We start from the raw sequence: 19796 nt of genomic DNA on the forward strand, positions 1-19796 counted from the left end.
TTACACTGGACAGCAGCACTCTGAACAGCCTCTGCAGGGGATTACCTTCAGACAGCAGCCACTATCCGCCATAAAAGGCAGCATCTCCCAGTGGCCACTCATTTCAGTTCAGCTTCGCATCCCTACACTGACATGTCGGTCCATGACTTCCTCTGCTGCCACGATGAGGCCAAATGCAGGTTGTCAGAGCAACACCTCATATTCCGCCTGGGTAGCCTCCAGCCTGATGACTTGAAAATCGATTTCTCTAACTTCTGGTAATTTCTCTCCCCTCCTCTTTCTATTCTCCATTCAGGTTACCCTCTCATCTCTTCTCTTCTCCTCGCCTGCCCATAACCTCCCTGTGGTTCCCCTCCTCCTTCCCTTTTGCCATGGCCCACTGTCCTCTCTTATTGGTTCCCTCTTCTTCATTCCTTTATCTTTTCCACCTATCACCTCCCAGATTATCAGTTCATCCCCCCTCCCCACTCACCCACTCCCCTATCATCTATCACCTCCCAGATTATCAGTCCATCCCCCCTCCCCACACACTCACCCCCTATCATCTATCACCTCCCAGATTATCAGTCCATCCCCCCTCCCCACTCACTCACCCCCCTATCATCTATCACCTCCCAGATTATCAGTCCATCCCCCCTCCCCACTCACTCACCCCCTATTATCTATCACCTCCCAGATTATCAGTCCATCCCCCCTCCCCACTCACTCACCCCCCTATCATCTATCACCTCCCAGATTATCAGTTCACCCCTCCTCTCCAGCAACCCACCCTCCATCATCACCCCCCAGATTATAGTCCATCCCCCCTACCCAGCCACCCACCTTCCTACTAATAGGTAACTGGTCTCACCTATCACCTGTCATCTTGCACTCCTTGCCCTGCCCCCCACCTTCTTATTCTGGCTTCTGCCCCCTTTTCTTTCCAGCCCTGATAACGGGTCCCAGTCCAAAATATCTGTTCATTACCCGACAAGGAAACTGCCTGACCTGCCGAGTTCCTCCAACATTTTGTCTGTGTTACCCTGGAGAACTGTGTACACATTGGCCACCCTGTTATGGGAAAGGTGTCATTAAACTGGAAAGAGTGCAAAGATGATTATTGATCGATTGATTGATTGAGGTACAGCACAGAATAGCCCTTCGAGCCACGCCTCCCAGCAATCCCCCAATTTAATCCCAGTCTAATCACAGGACAATTTACAATGACCAATTAACCTACCAACTGGTACGTCTTTGGACTGTGAGAGAAAACCGGAGCACCTGAAGGAAACCCACGTAGTGATGGGGAGAACGTGCAAACTCCTGACAGGCAGCAGTGGGAAATGAACCCAGGTTACCCGTACTGTAAAGCATTGTGCTAACAACTAAGTTACTGGGAAGGCTGGGACTTCATTCCTTGGAGCGCTAGAGACCGAAAGGTGACACGGAGAAGGGTATAATATCACAAGGACCATAGATAGGGTGAAAACACACAATCTTTTTGCCAGGGTAGGGGAACTAAAAACACAAGGGCATAGGTTAAGGTGAAAGATTTAAAAGGGATCTGAGAGGCAACTTCTTCACAAAGAGGGCGGTGGCTATATGGAACCAGCTGTCAGAGAAAGTGGTCACAGCAGTACAAGACGCTTGGATACGTACATGAACAACACACGTAGAATGGTAAAGGAACTCAGCAGGTCAGGCAGCATCTATGGAGGAAGTAAACAGTTAATGTTTTGGGCCAAGACCCTACATCAGGAACTTTCGCAGTGGAGCAACAAAGAAGAGATTTTTCAGATTCCGGATATTCTGAGCAATACACACAAACGTCTAGATGGTAAGAGGCATAGAAAGAGTGGACAGTCATAGGCTTTTCTCTGGACGACAATGTCTAATATGGGACAGCATAATTTTAAGGTGATTGGAGGAAAGTATGGGGGGGGGGGATGTCAGAAGTAAGTGTTTTACACAAAAAGTGGTTAGTGCGTGGAACGCCCCACCAGGGGTGGTAGTAAAGGCAGATACATTAGGGACATGTAAGAGACTATTAGATAGACACATGAATTATAGAAGCATAGAGGGCTATGCAGAAGGGAAAGATTGGATGGATTTTAAAGTAGGTTAAAAGGTTGGCACTACATTTTGGGCCAAAGGGTTTGTACTGTGCTGTTCTATGTTCTAACTCAGAAGGTCAGGCAGCATCTGTGAGAAATAATGTCATCGTTTCAGGGCTGGTTCACAGTGGATCCACAAAACTAGGGATTCTGAAGATGCTGGAAACTTTGAGCAACACACACAAAATGCTGGAAGAATTTGTTTGGTCAAGCAGCATCTATGGAGGGGAATATAACAGGTACATGGATAGGAGGGATATGATCGAAACGTGGAAAACGAGACCAGCTTGGATGGGTATCTGGGGTGGCATGATGAGATGGGATGAAGAGCCCGTTTGTGTGCTGTAGGACTCTAATGCCATCGTGGTTTCAGTCCAATGGAGACCACCACCTGGAAACACCCGGGTGCTCTCTCAGAGGACCTTCACAGAGTTGGCACAGAATACTGAGAGCAGCAGGCGAGGGAGCGCAGACTGAAGTATAGCACAGCGATCCCGCCTCAGCAAGTCTGGGCTCACGTGCCAACTGCAAATTAAAGTGCATCAGCAGGGAGACAGTCAATCATAATGCGTGGATATCATTTAGTGCATGGGACCCAGGCAGACTGAAATTAATCATATGCATTCTAAAAATATCGGGTATCACAGGAGGGGATCTCTGGAGCTCACTGGAGATGTGCAGTGATCACGTCTCTCTGAAGGTGACATTGTAGAAGCACCATAAAGAATATCCTATCTACGTGGAACTAGCATCAAATGTCGAGTCATAGACAAGTACAGCAGAGAAACAGGCTCTTTGGCCTATCTAGTCGGCGCCAAACCATTAAAACCGCCTAGTCCCATCGACCTGCATTGGGACCGTGGCCCTCCAAACCCCTACCATGCATGTACCCGTCCAAACTTCTCTTAAACATTGGACTCCAGCTGGCATGCACCACTTCCTCTGGCAGCTCACTCCACACTCTCACGATACTCTGAGTGAAGAAGTTTCACCTCATGTTCCCCTTAAGCTTTTCACCTTTCACCCTTAACCCATGACCTCTAGTTATAGTCCCATCCTGCTTCAGTGGAAAAAGCCTGCTTGCATTTACCCTATCTATACCCCTCATAATTTAGTATACTTTATCAAATCTCCTCTCAATCTTCTTTGTCCCAAGGAATAAAGTCCTGACACAGACAACGAGATACAGTGCTGGGGGAGTGCAACGGAGATCAGAATTTCCATAATGCTTCTGGTCTTCCTTGAAGAACTTAGACCATAAGGCCATATGATGCAAATGATGCATTTCACTGTAAGTTCTGATGTATGTGATAAATAAATCTGAATTTGAAAATTGTAATCACCTTTATTGTCCATATTGCATGAAGTTCATTGCAGAGGTTGAGCAGCAGATGATGAAGAGTGTATCCATAAGACATAGGAACAGAAATAGGCCATTCTGTCCATCAAGACGGTTCTGGCATTCAACCATGGCTAATTTATTTTCCCTCTCAACCCCATTTTTCTGCTTTCTCCCTGTAACCTTTGCTAATCAAGAGCTAATCAACATCTTCTCTTAACATACCCTGTGATTTGGCCTCCGCAGTTGTCTGCAGCAATGAACTCCACAGATTCACCACCCTCAGGCTGGAGAAATTCCTCACTGTCTTTGTCCTAAATGGGTACTCTTGTACTCTGAGACTTTGCCCCCTGACACGGCACAGATGCTCAGCAAAGTGATCATAGTCACCCTGGAGTAATCAGGAGCTCCTTCTCAAATGTGCTGTGGACAACGATGGACTGAATGGCCTCTCCCTACATGGCACAGTTCTGCCCTTTGTCTGATGTAAGTCAGATGCCAGTATTCAACCAACAACTGCAATCAGTGGAATATTTCCAGAGATTTATGGCACTCGGTAGGACAGGTTGGAAGGGCTTTATTCTCAATTAACTTGTTTTTCCCTGTGTGCAGATAGTTTCAGAGACTGAAAGAAGCAGCAGGGAGGTGCTGAACATTGGAATAAATTGATTTTTCTGCGTGGCCTTTCACGAGCTCTCTGGGCGAAACTAAAGGCCAGTGGATGGCTGGAGAATTCCTGTCAGCCTGCATCAGTTATCGTCTGTTTTACCTCAGGCACCTTTCCGGTGTAGATTTAAAAGAAAACACAAGCATGGTTAAAAGATTCCTACAGAGCTTTTTACAAGCTTTGTAGCCAATGAGAAGCTCTGTTGTGGTGCATTCTCTATGGGAACCAATTGGCACGCAACAGGATCCCACAAATGGCAATACGTTAATTATTTAAACTGGTTCCATCATTTAATGAGATCACAGCCCCTCTGATTGCAGCCTCAGTTCTGCATTCCTGCCTACCTATGATTAACCCTATCATATCGAGAGTCTAGCTATCTCAGTTTTCAGAAAAGGTGGAACTTCCGGTAGTGGATGATTGTTTTGCAATAGTGGATGCTTGTCTGTCGAGTAAACTCGATGGGCCAAATAGCCTAATTCTGCTCCTATGTCTATTCTGTGGAGTGTAGGAGAATAGTGGGGTGGGGGGAGGGAGACTTGACAGAAGTACAATCGGCCCTCATCATCCTCAAGTTCTGCTTGTGAGAATTCAACCGACCGCGAATCAAGAAAACCCAGAAGTGTTCTTCCAGAACTTGTTGTTCGAGCATTGTTCGCCTCGTGTCTCATTCGTTCGCTACTTTGTTCCTGTGAAAAAAATGGCTCCAGAAAGCAATTATATGGTCAAAGTAATTCGTCAAAGGCTATCTCTCGCTGAGAAAGTAGAAATATTAGGTCTTTTGAAAAGTGGGCCGTAAGGTCGGTAAGAATGAATCGAGCATTTGCACAATAAAGCAGAAAGAAGCTGAACTTCGTGGAAGAGCGAGAGCAAAGAGTTTAAGGCTAGTAAGGAATGGCTGGCTGGCTATGTAAAGCGCTACAGCCTCAAGAAAGTAAAGATCATGGGAGAATCAGCATTGGCTAATGCCGAGGCCATAGCAGCGTTCCCAGAGGAGCTGCAATTCTGAAGTCTCAACGTTCAACGCTTGAAGATCCTCAGCCCTCAACCTCCACAGCTCCTGACCTTAGTATTACTGAGCCTCCTCCAAAGTGTCCTTATTCCCTAAACAAGACAGTGTAACAACTACTGTACAGGTATTACAAGTTTTACTCGTTGTTTGATCATTGTTCGCCTCGCGTCTCGTTCGCTCACTGCAAAATTATGAGGGGTATAGATAGGGTAAATGCAAGCAGGCTTTTTCCACTGAGGCTGTGGGGGAATGGGAGGAGACTAGAACTAGAGATCATAGGTTAAAGGTGAAAGGTGAAATATGTAAAGGGAAACCTCTTCACTCAGAGGGTAGTGCGAGTGTGGAATGAGCTGCCAGCAGAAGTGTAGGATGTAGGTTCAATTGCAACATTTTTATAGAAATTCGGATATGTACATGGATGGGATGGTGTGAGTCAATGGGGCAAGACAGAATAACAGATTGGCATTGACTAGATCAGAGGTGTCAAACTAATTTTAGGTCACAGGCCGGATTGAGCAAAATGCAGCTTCATGCGGGCCAGATCAGTCGGACGCGTGCGAACGCAGCTTTCGTTGCCTCCGTTTTTTCAGCCTGCTCTCATGTGTCTCAGTCTCTGCTATAACTACAAAGTGTTTCACTTTACAAATTCCGTTTCTTATGAAGAAGACTGCCGAGCAAGACTGCCGAATAGACACTAAAAACCCTGAAAACCTGGTACCTGAATAAACTCAGCATTAGCCATATCATACGCCATAGGCGCTTCGATTACTGGGGCCAGCTTTAATAGTAATTAGATATTATCTCGCGGGCCAAAGATAATTCCACCGCGGGCCGAATTTGGCCCGCGGACCTTGAGTTTGACATATATGGACTAGATGGACTGAAGGGCCTGTCTCTGTTCTGTAGTGCTTCTATGACTCAATGACTCTATAACTCTGTCTTAAAGACAATCGGCATCTCTACTTCCATTGCCCTTTGAGGAAGAGGGTTCCAAAGATTCACGACTTTCTAAGAGGCAAAAAAAATCACCTGAGATTTGGAAATGTCCACCTCTTCCTCAGAGATGTTAATTGTGAGTCACAGAGTCACACACAACATGGAAGCAAACCTTTCGGCCCAGCACGTCCAAGCTGAGCAAGTCGAATTAGTATAGCCAGCCTCCTTTGCCTGAGTTTGGAACATATCCCTGCTGACTTTTCCTGTCCATTTGCTTGCTCCAATGCCTTTAAACACATGCCCCTACCAGTTCCCTTCGCAATGTCTCCCTCTATCCTCTGTGTGTGAATAAATTATCTCTCAGGTCCCTCCTACATCTTTCCCCTCTCACTTTGAACCTGTGCCCTCTAGTTATAGGCTCCCCTACCTTGGGAAAGAGGCTCTGACAATCTGTATAATCTACACCCCCTGTGATTTTCTAAACCTCTATAAAAGGGGTTCTCAATCTGGGGTCCACAGACCCCTCTGTCAATGGTAGGGGTCCATGGCATAACGAAGGTTGGGTACCCCAACTCTATAAGATTGGTTTCCTTTACTCCTGGAAAAGCAGACCATCCTTTCACCTCATAGCCCAAGCCCTCAGATTGATTTTGGGGTTAACGTATGGCAGGACATCAGGAGGAAAGCCACTCTATTACTTTGAGCCTGAGAACAGAATGGACTGTGCTTCAATGTCCCCTTGGATGTTTGGCAGCTCTAACCCAACAGCACTCCCTTGGAACACACTACTCTGCCAGTCTGAATTCACTGCCTGCCTCTGGAATGGAAAGTTAACCCAAAATCTGCTGAGTTTGAGTTAAGAGAGTGATTCACTAAACTTGAGATTCCTCTCCCTATGTACTGTAGATTCCCTATAAAATCAAATCACTTGAGATGATTAGCTTTATTTTCATATGTGCAATGGAACTTCAAAACATACACTCAGTGGCCACTTTATTAGGTAACATTTGTATGAAAAAAAGTGGCCTTCTGCTACTGTAGCTCACCCTCTTCAATGTTTGGCGTGTTGTGTGTTCAGAGGTGCTCTTCTGCACATCACTGTTGCAACATGTGTTACTTGAGTGACAGTCGTCTTCCTGTCAGCTTGATGCAGTCTGGCCATTCTCCTCTGATCTCTCTTATTAACATGATGTTTTTGCCCATAGAACTGTCACTCACTTGAAGTATTTTTTTTTAGACTATTCTCTGCAAACTCCAGAGAGTGTTGTCCTGAGAATCCCAGGAGATCAGGAGTTGATGAAATACTCAGACCACCCCGTCTGGCACCAACAATCATTCTACGATCAAAGTCACTTTAATCACATTTCTTCCCATTCTGATGTTTGTTCTGAACAACTGAACCATTTGACCATGTCGGCATGCTTTTATGCACTGAGTTGCTGCCACATAATTGGCTGATTAGATACTTACATTAATGGCCAGAGGTGCAGTTGTACCTAATGAAGAGGCCACTGAGAGTACAGAGAAATGTGTTGTTTAGTGTGAATGACGAACACACTCCATGATGTGCTGGAAGTGCCACCACTCTTCCAGCAACAACATAGCACGCCCACAACTTTCTAACCTTAACTCATACATCTTTGGAACGTGGGAGGAAAGCAGAGCTCTCAGAGGAAACTCATGCTCAGTGAGAACTTGCAAACTCCTTACAGACAGCGGTGGGAATTGAACCTGGGTTGCTGGTGCTGTTAAAAGCGTTACACTGACCGCTATGCCATCGTGCTGTATTAGAGAATGGTAGCTGTCTTCCACTAGCTTCACACAAATCTACCTCATCGTGGCCCTTGCACCTTATTGTCTGCACTGCACTGTCTCTGTGATGTAACACTCTAAGCTGCATTTTGATACTAACTTGATGTAATTCTCTATGAAAGAAGCACAAACAAAAGGGGTTCTCTGTATCTGTGTACCTGTGACAATAATAAATTAGATTTAGTACTCAAAACCAAAAGTGAAACATGCCACTTGTGTTAACAATCAGGGCAGACTGAGAATGGGCTGGGGGGGGGGGCAGACTGCAAGTGTTGATGCACTTCCCACGCCAAGATAGCGGGTCCATAAACACGCTGCCAGCATACAACAACAGCAAAACAAACCCCCTCCCACCCCCCACCCACCCAAACCCTAACCCTTACCCTATAAATGACAATGATTAACTATTGATTAATAATAAACCAGCTACCAACTACATCCTGCATCAACACACAGGGCAGCACGGTTGATGACGAAGTGGTGCGCACAAGTCAAGTCAAGTCAAGTCACTTCCATTGTCATTTCGACCATAACTGCTGGTACAGTGCATAGTAAAAATGAGACAACGTTTTTTCAGGACCATGGTGTTACATGACACAGTACAAAAACTAGACTGAACTATGTAAAAAAAGCAACACAGAAAAAAAACTACACTAGAGTACAGCCCTACCCAGGACTGCATAAAGTGCACAAAACAGTGCAGGCATTACAATAAATGATAAACAGGACAATAGGGCAGTAAGGTGTCAGTCCAGGCTCTGGGTATTGAGGAGTCTGATAGCTTGGGGGAAGAAACTATTACATAGTCTGGTCGTGAGAGCCTAAATGCTTCGGTGCCTTTTCCCAGACAGCAGGAGGGAGAAGAGTTTGTATGAGGGGTGCGTGGGGTCCTTCATAATGCTGTTTGCTTTGCGGATGCAGCGTGTAGTGTAAATGTCCGTAATGGCGGGAAGAGAGAACCCAATGATCTTCTCAGCTGACCTCACTATCCGCTGCAGGGTCTTGCAATCCGAGTTGGTGCAATTTCTGAACCAGACAGTGATGCAGCTGTTCAGGATGCTCTCAATACACCCCCTGTAGAATGTGATGAAGATGGGGGGGTGGGAGATGGACTTTCCTCAGCCTTCGGAGAAAGTAGAGACGCTGCTGGGCTTTCTTTGTTGTGGAGCTGGTGTTGCGGGACCAGGTGAGATTCTCTGCCAGGTGGATACCAAGAAATTTGGTGCTCTTAATGATCTCTACTGAGGTGCCGTGACAACGCTTTGCAGTACCAGAGACCCGGGATCAACTCCCACTTCCACCTTAAGGAGTTTGCCCGTTCTTCACGTGACTGCGTAGGTTTCCTCCGGGTGATCCGGTTTCCTCCCACTTTCCAAAAACGTACCGGTCGGTTGGTTAATCTGTCGTTGTAAATTGTCCTGTGATTTGGCTTGGAATATATCGGGGGATTACTGGGCAGTGATACTCTGCACAGTATGGGAATAAATAAATAAACTCACACATTGCGCATTGATACCCAGGCTGTACGTTATCAACCCACAAACAGAGATGCTGAGGGACACGCACGTCCGCTCATGCATTACAGAGACGCTTATACTCACCCAGTTCTGACTGCACACACACACACACACACACACACACACACACACACACACACACACACACACACACACACACACACAGACACACACACACACACACACACACATACACACACACACAGACACACACACACATACACACACACACACACACACACACACACGCACACACACACACACAGACACACACACACACACAGACACACACACACACACACACACACACCTCACGTGCTCCACTTTGAGCAGCGCACGTAGAGTAGCGGTCAGCTCAGTGCTTTTCAACGCCAGCGATCCGGTGGTTCAATTCCCAGCGCTGCTGCATGGAGTTTGCATCTTCTCCCGGTGGGTTTCCTCCCGGTGCTCTGGTTTCCTCCCACATGTGCGGGTCAGGGTTGGTAAGTTGTGGGCATGCTATGCTGGCGCCGGAAGCACGGTGACACTTCCAGGCTGCTCCCCAGCACGTATTCGGACTGAGTTGGTTGTATTTCACTGCATGTTTTAATGTATGTGTGACAAATAAAGCTAATCTCTCATCTTTCCCTCTAGGAGGACACAGCATCAACATTCCAAATGAAAAGGAAATATTAATAAGATGAATGGATGCGTGTTACTGCTGGGAGCAGTATTCTCTCACAGCGGACAAGGAGGCCACACCACTCCACAGTCTTATGGTCGTCTCAGAAGACACGCCGCCATTCAGATATCAAATCATATTCTGCTCATGTCTCCCCTGCGGAGACTGCCCTACTTTTGAAGGGAGGAGTTCTGTCAGGCCAGGGCTTTGTGTCTGCAGGCTGGGTCAGCCTCAGCCTTAGCCTTGTGTCACAAAGAACATCAGTCTAACACTGTACACACAGACTGGGGGGGTGCTGGGTTTAGATTTGCAGCAGCAGAGCTGCATTTGACAGTGGGGATTAAATGGATGTGGTGGGTGCGTGGGGAATTACAGAAACACTCCGGGAATTATTATGGGCCTAAATGCTTCATTAAAAGTTAAAGTCTGTCCTGAGCCTCATGTCCTGAGTCATCAGGCCGGTGCTTATGCCGATTTCCGTGGTGTGAAGCGACTGAGAGTACGAGACTCCCTCCCCCCCCGGATAGGACGCCAGTCTATCGCGAGGTTAACCCCCAACATTTTGCTGGTACCCATTTTCAGCTGGGTGGACTGGAGCAATGTGTGGTTAAGTACCTTGTTCAAGGACACAACACGCTGCCTCAGGTGGGGCTCGAACTCACGACCTTCAGATCACTAGTCCAACGCCTTAACCACTTGGCCATGCGCCAATATGTGATTAAACAATTGAGCTTTATAATTCTTAATTTGACTATATGGTTAGTAAAGAAAACAAAGAAAAGGGCCCATTCTCATGAAACAGTCTAATGGTTCTTTTCATTTGCTCCCTGTTGACCTCCTCCGAGTGTAGCCAACCCTCGGACCCTCATTCCAAGTCCACTCTGTTCAGTGGTCTACCAACTCTCTCCATTCACGTCCTCTCTCTTCATCTCTCCCCGACAAAAGACCGCGAAAATCCCTGCTCCCAGACCCACAACATGCCTCTCATTGGGTAGCCCACATTCCAAAGCCCCTGTTATCTCCAGCCATAACCCAAACATTGCTGCTACAGAGAAACCATTACTTTAGTAGTGAAACATTACACATTAGTAGTGAAACCTTACAGCACTTATTATAAAGGGGTTTAATGCTGATGGAAAGGAATCCTATCCCAGTCCCATCCACAGATGATCCAATTTATATCACACTACTGTATGTGGGATCTTGCTGTATAGGAGTTACCGGTCATTTAATCTTTCCATACCACATTTATGACATAACCCTGAGCAACATGCTGGAGGAACTCAGCAGTTCAGGCAGCATCTATGGAGGGGAATAAACGGTTGTTGTTTTGGGATGAGACCCTTGTTTAGGACTGGGAAGGAATGGTGAAGAAGCCAGAATAAGAAGGTGGGGAGAGACGGTGGGGAGCAAGCTTGCAGGTGATAGGTGAGACAGGTGAGGGGAAAGGTGAATGGATGGGGGAGGGGTTATGAAGTAAGAAACTGGGAGATGATAGGTGGAAAAGGCAAAGGGCTGAAGAAGAAGTAATCTGACAGGAGAGGACAGTAGACCATAGAAGAGAGAGAAGGAGGAGGAGAACCAAAGGGAGGTGGTGGGCAGTTGAGGACAAGAGAAGGGGTGGAACCAGAATGGGGAATGGAAAAAGAGAGAAGGAGAAAGGAGGGGGGAAATTACCAGAAGTTAGAGTAATTGATATCCATGCCATAAGGTTGGAGGCTACCCAGATAGAATACAAAGTGTTTCTCCACCAGCCAGAGAACACAGTACTCGGTGTAATACTGTGAAATTAATATTGCAAGCTCCTTATTTCTTTTCATTTCTCCTCTGATCCAACCAGTTATTGCCTAAGACCAGTCAAACATCAAGAATAAACACAGTCCGGTAACTGAAGACAGTTGAACTAGTCAGGAACCCATCGCCCAGAGACTGGGAATCTAAGGTCATTATCTGCATTTGCACAGTTTACAGATCCTGTTTACAGTTACTGTTGCTAAGCATGACCATAGAAGAAGAATCTCAGGATTGTATGTGGTGACATGTATCTACCCTGATAATTAATTTTACTTTGAACCTTGATTTTGTTTTTCTCTCTGTGTGTGCTGCTCTATTGTGGTGGTCCTGCCAGGGTGATTGTTCTTGTCGGACAATCTGGAACCAGGGGTCCCTATTTAACAATTAAGGTTTGCCCCTTTAAACCCAGAGACAAAGCGATGTTTACTTTTCTCTCTAAGGGCTGTGAGTCTTTCGATGTCTATTAGAAAGAATCACTGATAAACACAACACAGGAACAGGCCCTTCGGCCCTCTGAATATGTACTGCCTCATCAACCATCGACTCGCACTCATCCTATCCTAACCCATTTCCCCCACATTCCCATCAACTCTATTCCCCTCCCCCAAGTCCACCACTCTCCCACACACGGGGGGCGGGGAACATGACACATCAGCCAATTAACCCACCCACTCACATGCTTTGGAATGTGGGAGGAAACCAGAGTGCTGAAGGGAAAGCCATGCAGTCTCGGGAAGAATGTACAAACTCCTTACAGACAGTGGCTGGAATCAAACCAAGGTCACTGGTGCTGTAAGTCATTACGCCAATTGCTACTCTACTGCCCTGTGCCTGGTATTGGACATTTCAACCCTGAGATAAAGATTCTGACTGCCTATCTTTGAGGCCCTCCATTGGTTGGGGTCAACCATGGATGTTGCATCCCAGCTGTCTAAGCGATACACAGGCCAGGGCAGTGTGATATGGAGAGAAACTGTTGCCCATGCAGCAGTCTCAACTCTCCACTCAGCTGATAAATCCAAAGGAACACCAGAACCCGATATAGTTTGGCACCACTGGCGTCACACGAATAGACATTCAGCGCTGAACTCAATGTAGGACTGCCTCAGGGGCTCCAGCTCCTGATTCTTCCTCAGGATCTACTCCCCAAAGTTTTCCCCTTGGGTAGGCATAGCTGCAAGGCAGCGGAGGTTTGAGATCAGACTCTTCCATCTCCTAGATGAGCTGTGGAATGTGGCTGATGATCGTCTTCCCGGAGCAACTGGATTTAATGTGCCAGTAACCTTCCTTTGCTTCTTCTCCTGTCATTAGAAATGGTTCCACCAGGCTTAGTATCTAAGCTACATGTGAAGGCCCAGGAGATGGACTTGTAGCCTGAGATTATTTCATACGCACGCCACTGGGGGCGTTTAACAGGTAGTGGGAGCTTATCCCCACTTACTCCCTCCCCCCAGCTACAAAAACTTTAAAGAACCAACTGTCTATCTGGGCTTCTCATCATCTCCTAGTCTTCTCTCAGGTCTCCCCTCAGACTCTGCCACTCCAGAGAGGGCAACTTAAGTTTGCTCAGACTTTCCTTATAGTTCACACCCTCGAATCCAGGCAGCATCCACGTGAACCTCTTCTGCACCCTCTCCGAAGCTTCCATATCCATCCTGTAACGGGGCAATCAGAACTGAATACAAGGCAAGCTCGGAGCTTGTATGACTATTTGCAGCATTAAATAACACCAAGCAGAACCCCTTCACCTAGTGTTCAATAAGATCATGGCTGATTTTTACACCTCACTCCACTTTCCCTCCCACCCCTGTCATCTTTCAGTCCCTGATTTGTCAGGAATATATCTCCCTCTGCCTTAAGACATCCTAATGCTCTATTTCTATCACCCTTCCGGGAAGACGGTTCCAAAGACTTGGAGACAGAGGAGAATGCAGATGCTGGAACCTTGAGCATCAGAGAAAGCGCTGGGAAACTCAATGGGTTGGGCAGCATTGCTGTGGTGGAGTGGGGGTATTGATGGGCTGAAAGTAAATATCGATGTTCCAAGTCAAGACCCTTCATTGGCACAAAGTTACTGGCCAAGATCAAACATTCAAACTCCCTGACCTCTTCTTGTTCAACAGTGACCTGTTATTTTATTAGGAGTTTGAGTATCAGTAGGGAAAGGGGGCTACTGCATAGGATCAAAGTAAGCTGCAGAGAGTTGCAAACTTAGCCAGCTCCATCATGGGCACTGGCTTTTGTAGTATCCAGCACGTCTTCATGGAGCAATGCCTCAAAAAGGCAGCGCCCACCATTAAGGACCCCCATCACCCAGGTCATGCCTTGTTCTCATTGCTACCATCAGGAAGGAGGTACAGAAGCCTGAAGGCACACACTCAATGATTCAGGAACTGCTTCTTCCCCTCTGCCATCCGCTTTCTGAGTGGACATTGAACTCATGAACCCTACAACACTACTTTTTAAAATTTTTATTCTTGCACTACTTATTTAACTATGTTATACTTAACTGTAATTCACAGCTTTTTCTCTCTAATACAGTATTACGTATTGCACAGTACTGCTGCCACAAAATAACAAATTTCACAACATATGCCGATGATATTAAACCTGATTTTAACTCTGATTCTGAAGTTCTCCCACAAGAGGAAACATCCTTGTTATGACTTGTAACTCCAAATCAAAAAAAAACCAGTTGCAAGGGAGCCGAGAGATGCTGGTCTTAGTCCGTTTTTACATTAAGCGAGGCACGCAAGTATAACATGGCAACATCAAGACACGTGATTCACATATTTCTTACATATATCCGTAATGAATTACATAAACACCAAGGAATGCTTATTCAAATAATTTAACTCAAGTATTACGGACACAACAATCCCCTCCTCACCACCTCTGAGCCTCCTCAGGCCCTAGCATTATCCTCTACACCCTCCAGGGTGAAACTGGGTGTTTGTTATATTAAGTAGAGGTGAGGGAGGGAAACGCTGTGATATCTCTACTAAATGGCAATGGATATGTTAAGGTGGTTACTTACTGGGTTGTCTGGTCGTAGTTTTTTGGACGGGGGCCCTCCATCTTCAGGATGTAGCATGTAGTACAGGCGAACCTTGTTGGCGTGTTTCTTGCTCTGAGCGAATAAAAGGGGTAGAAAGGGTTAGGATCAAAACTTTGGTACATACAGTCACCTCTCAGTTCCAGAGCACAGAGTCAGGCCTTTGATGAAAGAACCAGGCTGGATATTCCGAAGTTTTATCCTTTCCAGAGTTAGCATCTCGGCGACATTTTATAAGTATTAGTATTGGAATTTGTAAGGAAAGAGTCAAATCTGATTTCTCCTGGGTACATACTAAAATGTGAAAGACAAAATGATGTCAGCTTGAAATATGGTTATGGCCAGTTTTCCCACATACTCAATGCTTCATCTCGATTTTGAATACACATCCTTTATTATACACTGGTGAAGAATGGTTTCCACCACACGTATCTGCTGTCTCTATTTTATGTCGTGTGTGTCCAGGCCAAAGGTTGCAAGAGGTAAAAAGGTTATGAGAAGGGGCAATCTCTTTGTGCAAGGGGGCAATCTTCTCTAGGCTGGGTCATGGCTAGCGCTAAAAGCTGCTGTCAAGATGGAGATAAGGACATCGGTCGAGAGAGAGAGAAAGACTGGAAAAGCTGTCTGTTTCTTGCGATTCCCTCCAGCAGTACACTGTGGCATGGTTAAATATAAGACCATAATGCAGAGGAGCAGAATTAGCCATCGAGCCTGGGCTGCCATTCAATCGTGGCTGATTTATTATCTCTCTCAACCCCTTTATCTTGCTTTCTCCCCACAATCTTTGACCCCCGACTAATCAAGCATCTTTTAACTTCTGCTTTAAATACAGTAGATTTCAATTAATTGGGACACACTCACACATTTTGGCACAATTAATCAGCTGCCCCGATTAGCCAAAGTTTCACGGAAATAGTTAAAAATGTGTAAAGACAAAGTACCGTTTAACTGAGTAACAAATTGAGTATTTACATAAGTAACAAATTAGAATATTAATACGAGTGGCCTTTACAAATCAAAGTATTGAGTATAAGAGTTGGAATGTTATGCTGAGGTTGTATAAGACATTGGTGAGGCCAAATTTGGAGTACTGTGTGCAGTTTTGGTTACCAAATTACAGGAAGGATATTAATAAGGTTGAAAGAGTGAAGAGAAGGTTTACAAGGATGTTGTCGGAACTTGAGAAACTGAGTTACAGAGAAAGGTTGAATAGGTAAGGACTTTATTCCCTGGAGCGTAGAAGAATGAGGGGAGATTTGATAGAGGTGTATAAAATTATGATGGGTATAGACAGAATGAATGCAAGCAGGCTTTTTCCACTGAGGCTAGGGGAGAAAAAAACCAGAGGACATGGGTTAAGGGTGAAGGGGGAAAAGTTTAAAGGGAACATTGGGGGGGGGGGGGGGCTTCTTCACACACAGAGTGGTGGGAGTGTGGAATGAGCTGCCAGATGAAGTGGTGAATGCGGGCTCACTTTTAACATCTAAGAAAAACTTGGACAGGTACATGGATGAGAGGTGTATGGCGGGATATGGCCCAGGTGCAGGCCAGTGGGACTAGGCAGAAAAATGGTTCGGCACGGCCAAAAAGGGCCAGAAGGCCTGTTTCTGTGCTTCTACTATAAAACTTCTTTCTATGGTTCTACTATAAAACTGTTCATTAGTTACTAATAGTTATCGATGAAGGAATTCATCCAGTGTATGTTGTACACTGTAAATAAACAAAATCAGCGCAGATATGGACTGCCTTCATACAATACTGTCAACAATTGTATCTCCAAATGTTCATTTTCCTTGTAACATTCAAGATGATTGCCGATACCTTCAAATTCTTCATAGTTCCTAACTTGTTGCAGTAGTGAAATCATTTCAGTTTCACTCCCTGCTGGTTCAGGCATCTCCAAGCTTCAAAGCTTGAAGCAGCAGAGAGCAAAACCATTCTGAATTGCCTTGCTGCTTATTTCTCACTATCAGTGACAAAAAAAAGGCACTGCTTTTTGAACACAAACACAGGCAACTGAAGCTACTTAAATACTGTTCACTCCAAGCATGATGTAGTGTCTAACAGCCACACAAGTCCACAAGACTGATGCTAGTTAGAAACTGTTTGGCAACAGTCTCCTGCCTCAGTTAAATGCAAAGTGTCCCAAATAAACAAAGGGAATCCCAGCTATATTCTCGATTAGTTTTATGTCCTTTAAGAATTGTCGCATATAAGTGGCCACCCCAATTAACTGTTGGCCCAGTTAACTGGAATCCACTATATTCACTATGGCCTGGCCTCTGCTACTGTCTGTGGCAATGAATTCCACAGATTCACCAGTGTCTGGCTAAAGGAATTCCTCCTTACTTTTGTTCTAAAGGGACATCTTTGTATAACTTCTATACTGTGCCATGGAGAGCGTTCAGACAGGCTACATCACTGGCTGGTATGGGCGGGGGGGGGGGGGGGGGGGTGGTGGTCTAATGCACAGGACCAAAAGAAGCTGCAGAGGGTTTTAAGTTTAGTTGGCTCCATCTTGGGTACTAGCCTGAGAAAGCAGCTCCATTATTAAGGACCCCCAGCACCCAGGGCATGCCCTTTTCTCATTGTTACCATCAAATAGGAGGTACAGAAGCCTGAAGGCACACACTCAGCAATTCAGGAACAGTTTCTTCCCCTCTGCCTTCCGATTCCTAAATGGACATTGAACCCATGAACACTACCTCACTTTAATAAATATTATTTCTGTTTTTACACTATTTTTAATCTATTCAGTATACATATACCATAATTGATTTACTTATTTATTTATTTTTACTTTTTTTCTACATTATGTATTGCATTGAACTGCTGCTGCTAGGTTAACAAATTTTGCGACACCCGCCGGTGATAATAAACCTGATTCTGATTCTGATTATATTCTAAGGCTGTGCCCTCTGGCCGTAGAGTCCCCCACTATAGGACACAATCTTTCCACATCCACTCTCCCTCGGCTTTTCAATATTCAATACATTTAATGAGAACTCCCCTCATTCTTCTAACCTCCAGCGAGTATGGCCTGTTACGTCACTGGTGTTTAGGGCAGAAACAAAGGTCCTCCATCTCTGGTGGTGTTCAGGGCTTCCTTCATCGTGTCTGGAGCTTCCTCTCTGTTTTCACTACTGTCAATCATACAAGTCCCGGGTGGAGACTCAGGAATACCGTCGCACTCGGATGTAGAGGATTCCTCATTGCTGCTTCCATAACAGTTTTGTTTTGCCTGTCAGGGTCGCTAGTCCGGAGCTGAAACCGCTGAACCTGGAGGACTGGTTCAGACTATTAGTCTGACCTCTACCCTGTGACCTGTTTGGCACGGGTGACCCTGCCAACAGCCAAAGCGTAAAGCCCTGACCCCAGCCAACATAGCTCTCTGGGTCATTGAGGCACGCAAGCCTCCAAACTCTATAACAAGGATGTGGTCCTCTTGGAGGATCATACTATATAACTTTGGTAAAACGCCTTTAATACGTGTGCAGTGCCTCCTTTGTTTGTGAATAGCTCTTGCTGCTGAATCAGAATGAAACTTCTTAAATATTTTTTCTTACAGAAGTGGAATTAGTTTATTTTTATCAAACGTACTGAGATACAGGGAAAAGCTTTTCTTGCACACTGTTCATACAGATCAGATCATTACTCAGTGCATTGAGGTAGAACAAGGTAAAACAAAAACAATGCAGAATAAAGCGGAACAGCCACAGAGTAGTAGTGCAGGGCTGGGGAACACCCTAGCCTGGGGAATCTCCTCTCCTCAGACTGGTGAGATTGGGCTGCTTACTCCTACAGGGAGGGGGTGTGGGGGTGTTTAAGGTGAGACCGGAACTTGGTAATTGGTTTAGTACTGTCACGTGCACTGAAATACAGTGAAAAACTTTTGTTTGTGTGCCAACCAGACATACCGAGGTAGCATGAGAGTAAAGGAATGACAGAGCGAGGAAATGTTCAAGATTCAAGGTTGTTTATTGTCATTATTCAGTACACATGTGTAAAGGAGAACAAAATGATTGCTACTCTGATGCATAAAATAAACACAATAATAAAAAGCATATACATGGATTGATTGTACGTCCATAAAGTGATGCTAGGCACAGGAGTGTCTGTACATCAGGTGACTCTGACAGGAAGTGATGAAGTAGTGGTGGTGGGGGTGTTGTGGAAAGGTGGGTTAGTGGGTGGAGGTGTTGATCAGCCTTACTGCTTGGGGAAAGTAACTGTTTCAGAGTCTGGCGGTCCTGGCGTGGAAGCTATGTAGCCTCCTCCCTGATGGGAGTGGGACAAACAGTCCACGAGCAGGGTGGGTGGGATTCTCCCTGATATCGCTGGCCTTTTTCTATATATACGGTGCAAGGGCCTTGACAAGGTAGAATGAGAGATGAAGAGTTTGTCCTTATCGAATGGGAGGTCTACTCAAGGGTCTGATAACAATGGGATAGCAGCCATGCTTAAACCTGGTGGCATATGTTCGCAAGCTTTTGTGTCATCTGCCCATCAGAAGGGGGGAGAAGGTGGTGCAGAATAAACACCAGCAGGTGCTGGTCAGGCTGAATGGCCACTTTCTGCACTGTGTTTCCTAACGCAAAAGCTGGCACAGTTTGATCTCTCCCTGTGAAGGACATTTGATGCAGGCTCAAATGTTAATTGTATATCTAAGATTGACAGTTTATAGCTGAAATATTAAAACTGGGCTCTTGAATCACCTCAGCGGTCGGCTCCAGACCAAACTCAAGCCCAGACACTGATCTCGTGAATTAATCCTGCATTCCTCTAAGGACAATAGCACTTCTTACCGTGTGAAGGCCATAACAGTGAGGTTGCAGAAGAGATTTACCAGCATGCTGCCTGAACTAGACAGCAGGTCTCATGAGGATAAGCTGAGCAAGATAGGGTTTTTC

General features: G+C 45.7%; 1 protein-coding gene across 1 annotated transcript in view; it reads right to left on the reverse strand.

The window, feature by feature from the left end:
- LOC140715191 (zinc finger matrin-type protein 4) overlaps nucleotides 1-19796 on the reverse strand; it is a 329424-nt gene that overhangs the window by 294606 nt on the left and 15022 nt on the right. Inside the window, exon 3 of the mRNA XM_073027030.1 lies at nucleotides 14869-14961. Within this exon, the coding sequence (XP_072883131.1) occupies nucleotides 14869-14961 (93 nt within the window). The remainder of the gene's footprint in view (nucleotides 1-14868; nucleotides 14962-19796) is intronic.

The sequence above is a fragment of the Hemitrygon akajei genome, chromosome 23 (assembly GCF_048418815.1).
Source record: "Hemitrygon akajei chromosome 23, sHemAka1.3, whole genome shotgun sequence".
Lineage (NCBI taxonomy): Eukaryota > Metazoa > Chordata > Chondrichthyes > Myliobatiformes > Dasyatidae > Hemitrygon > Hemitrygon akajei.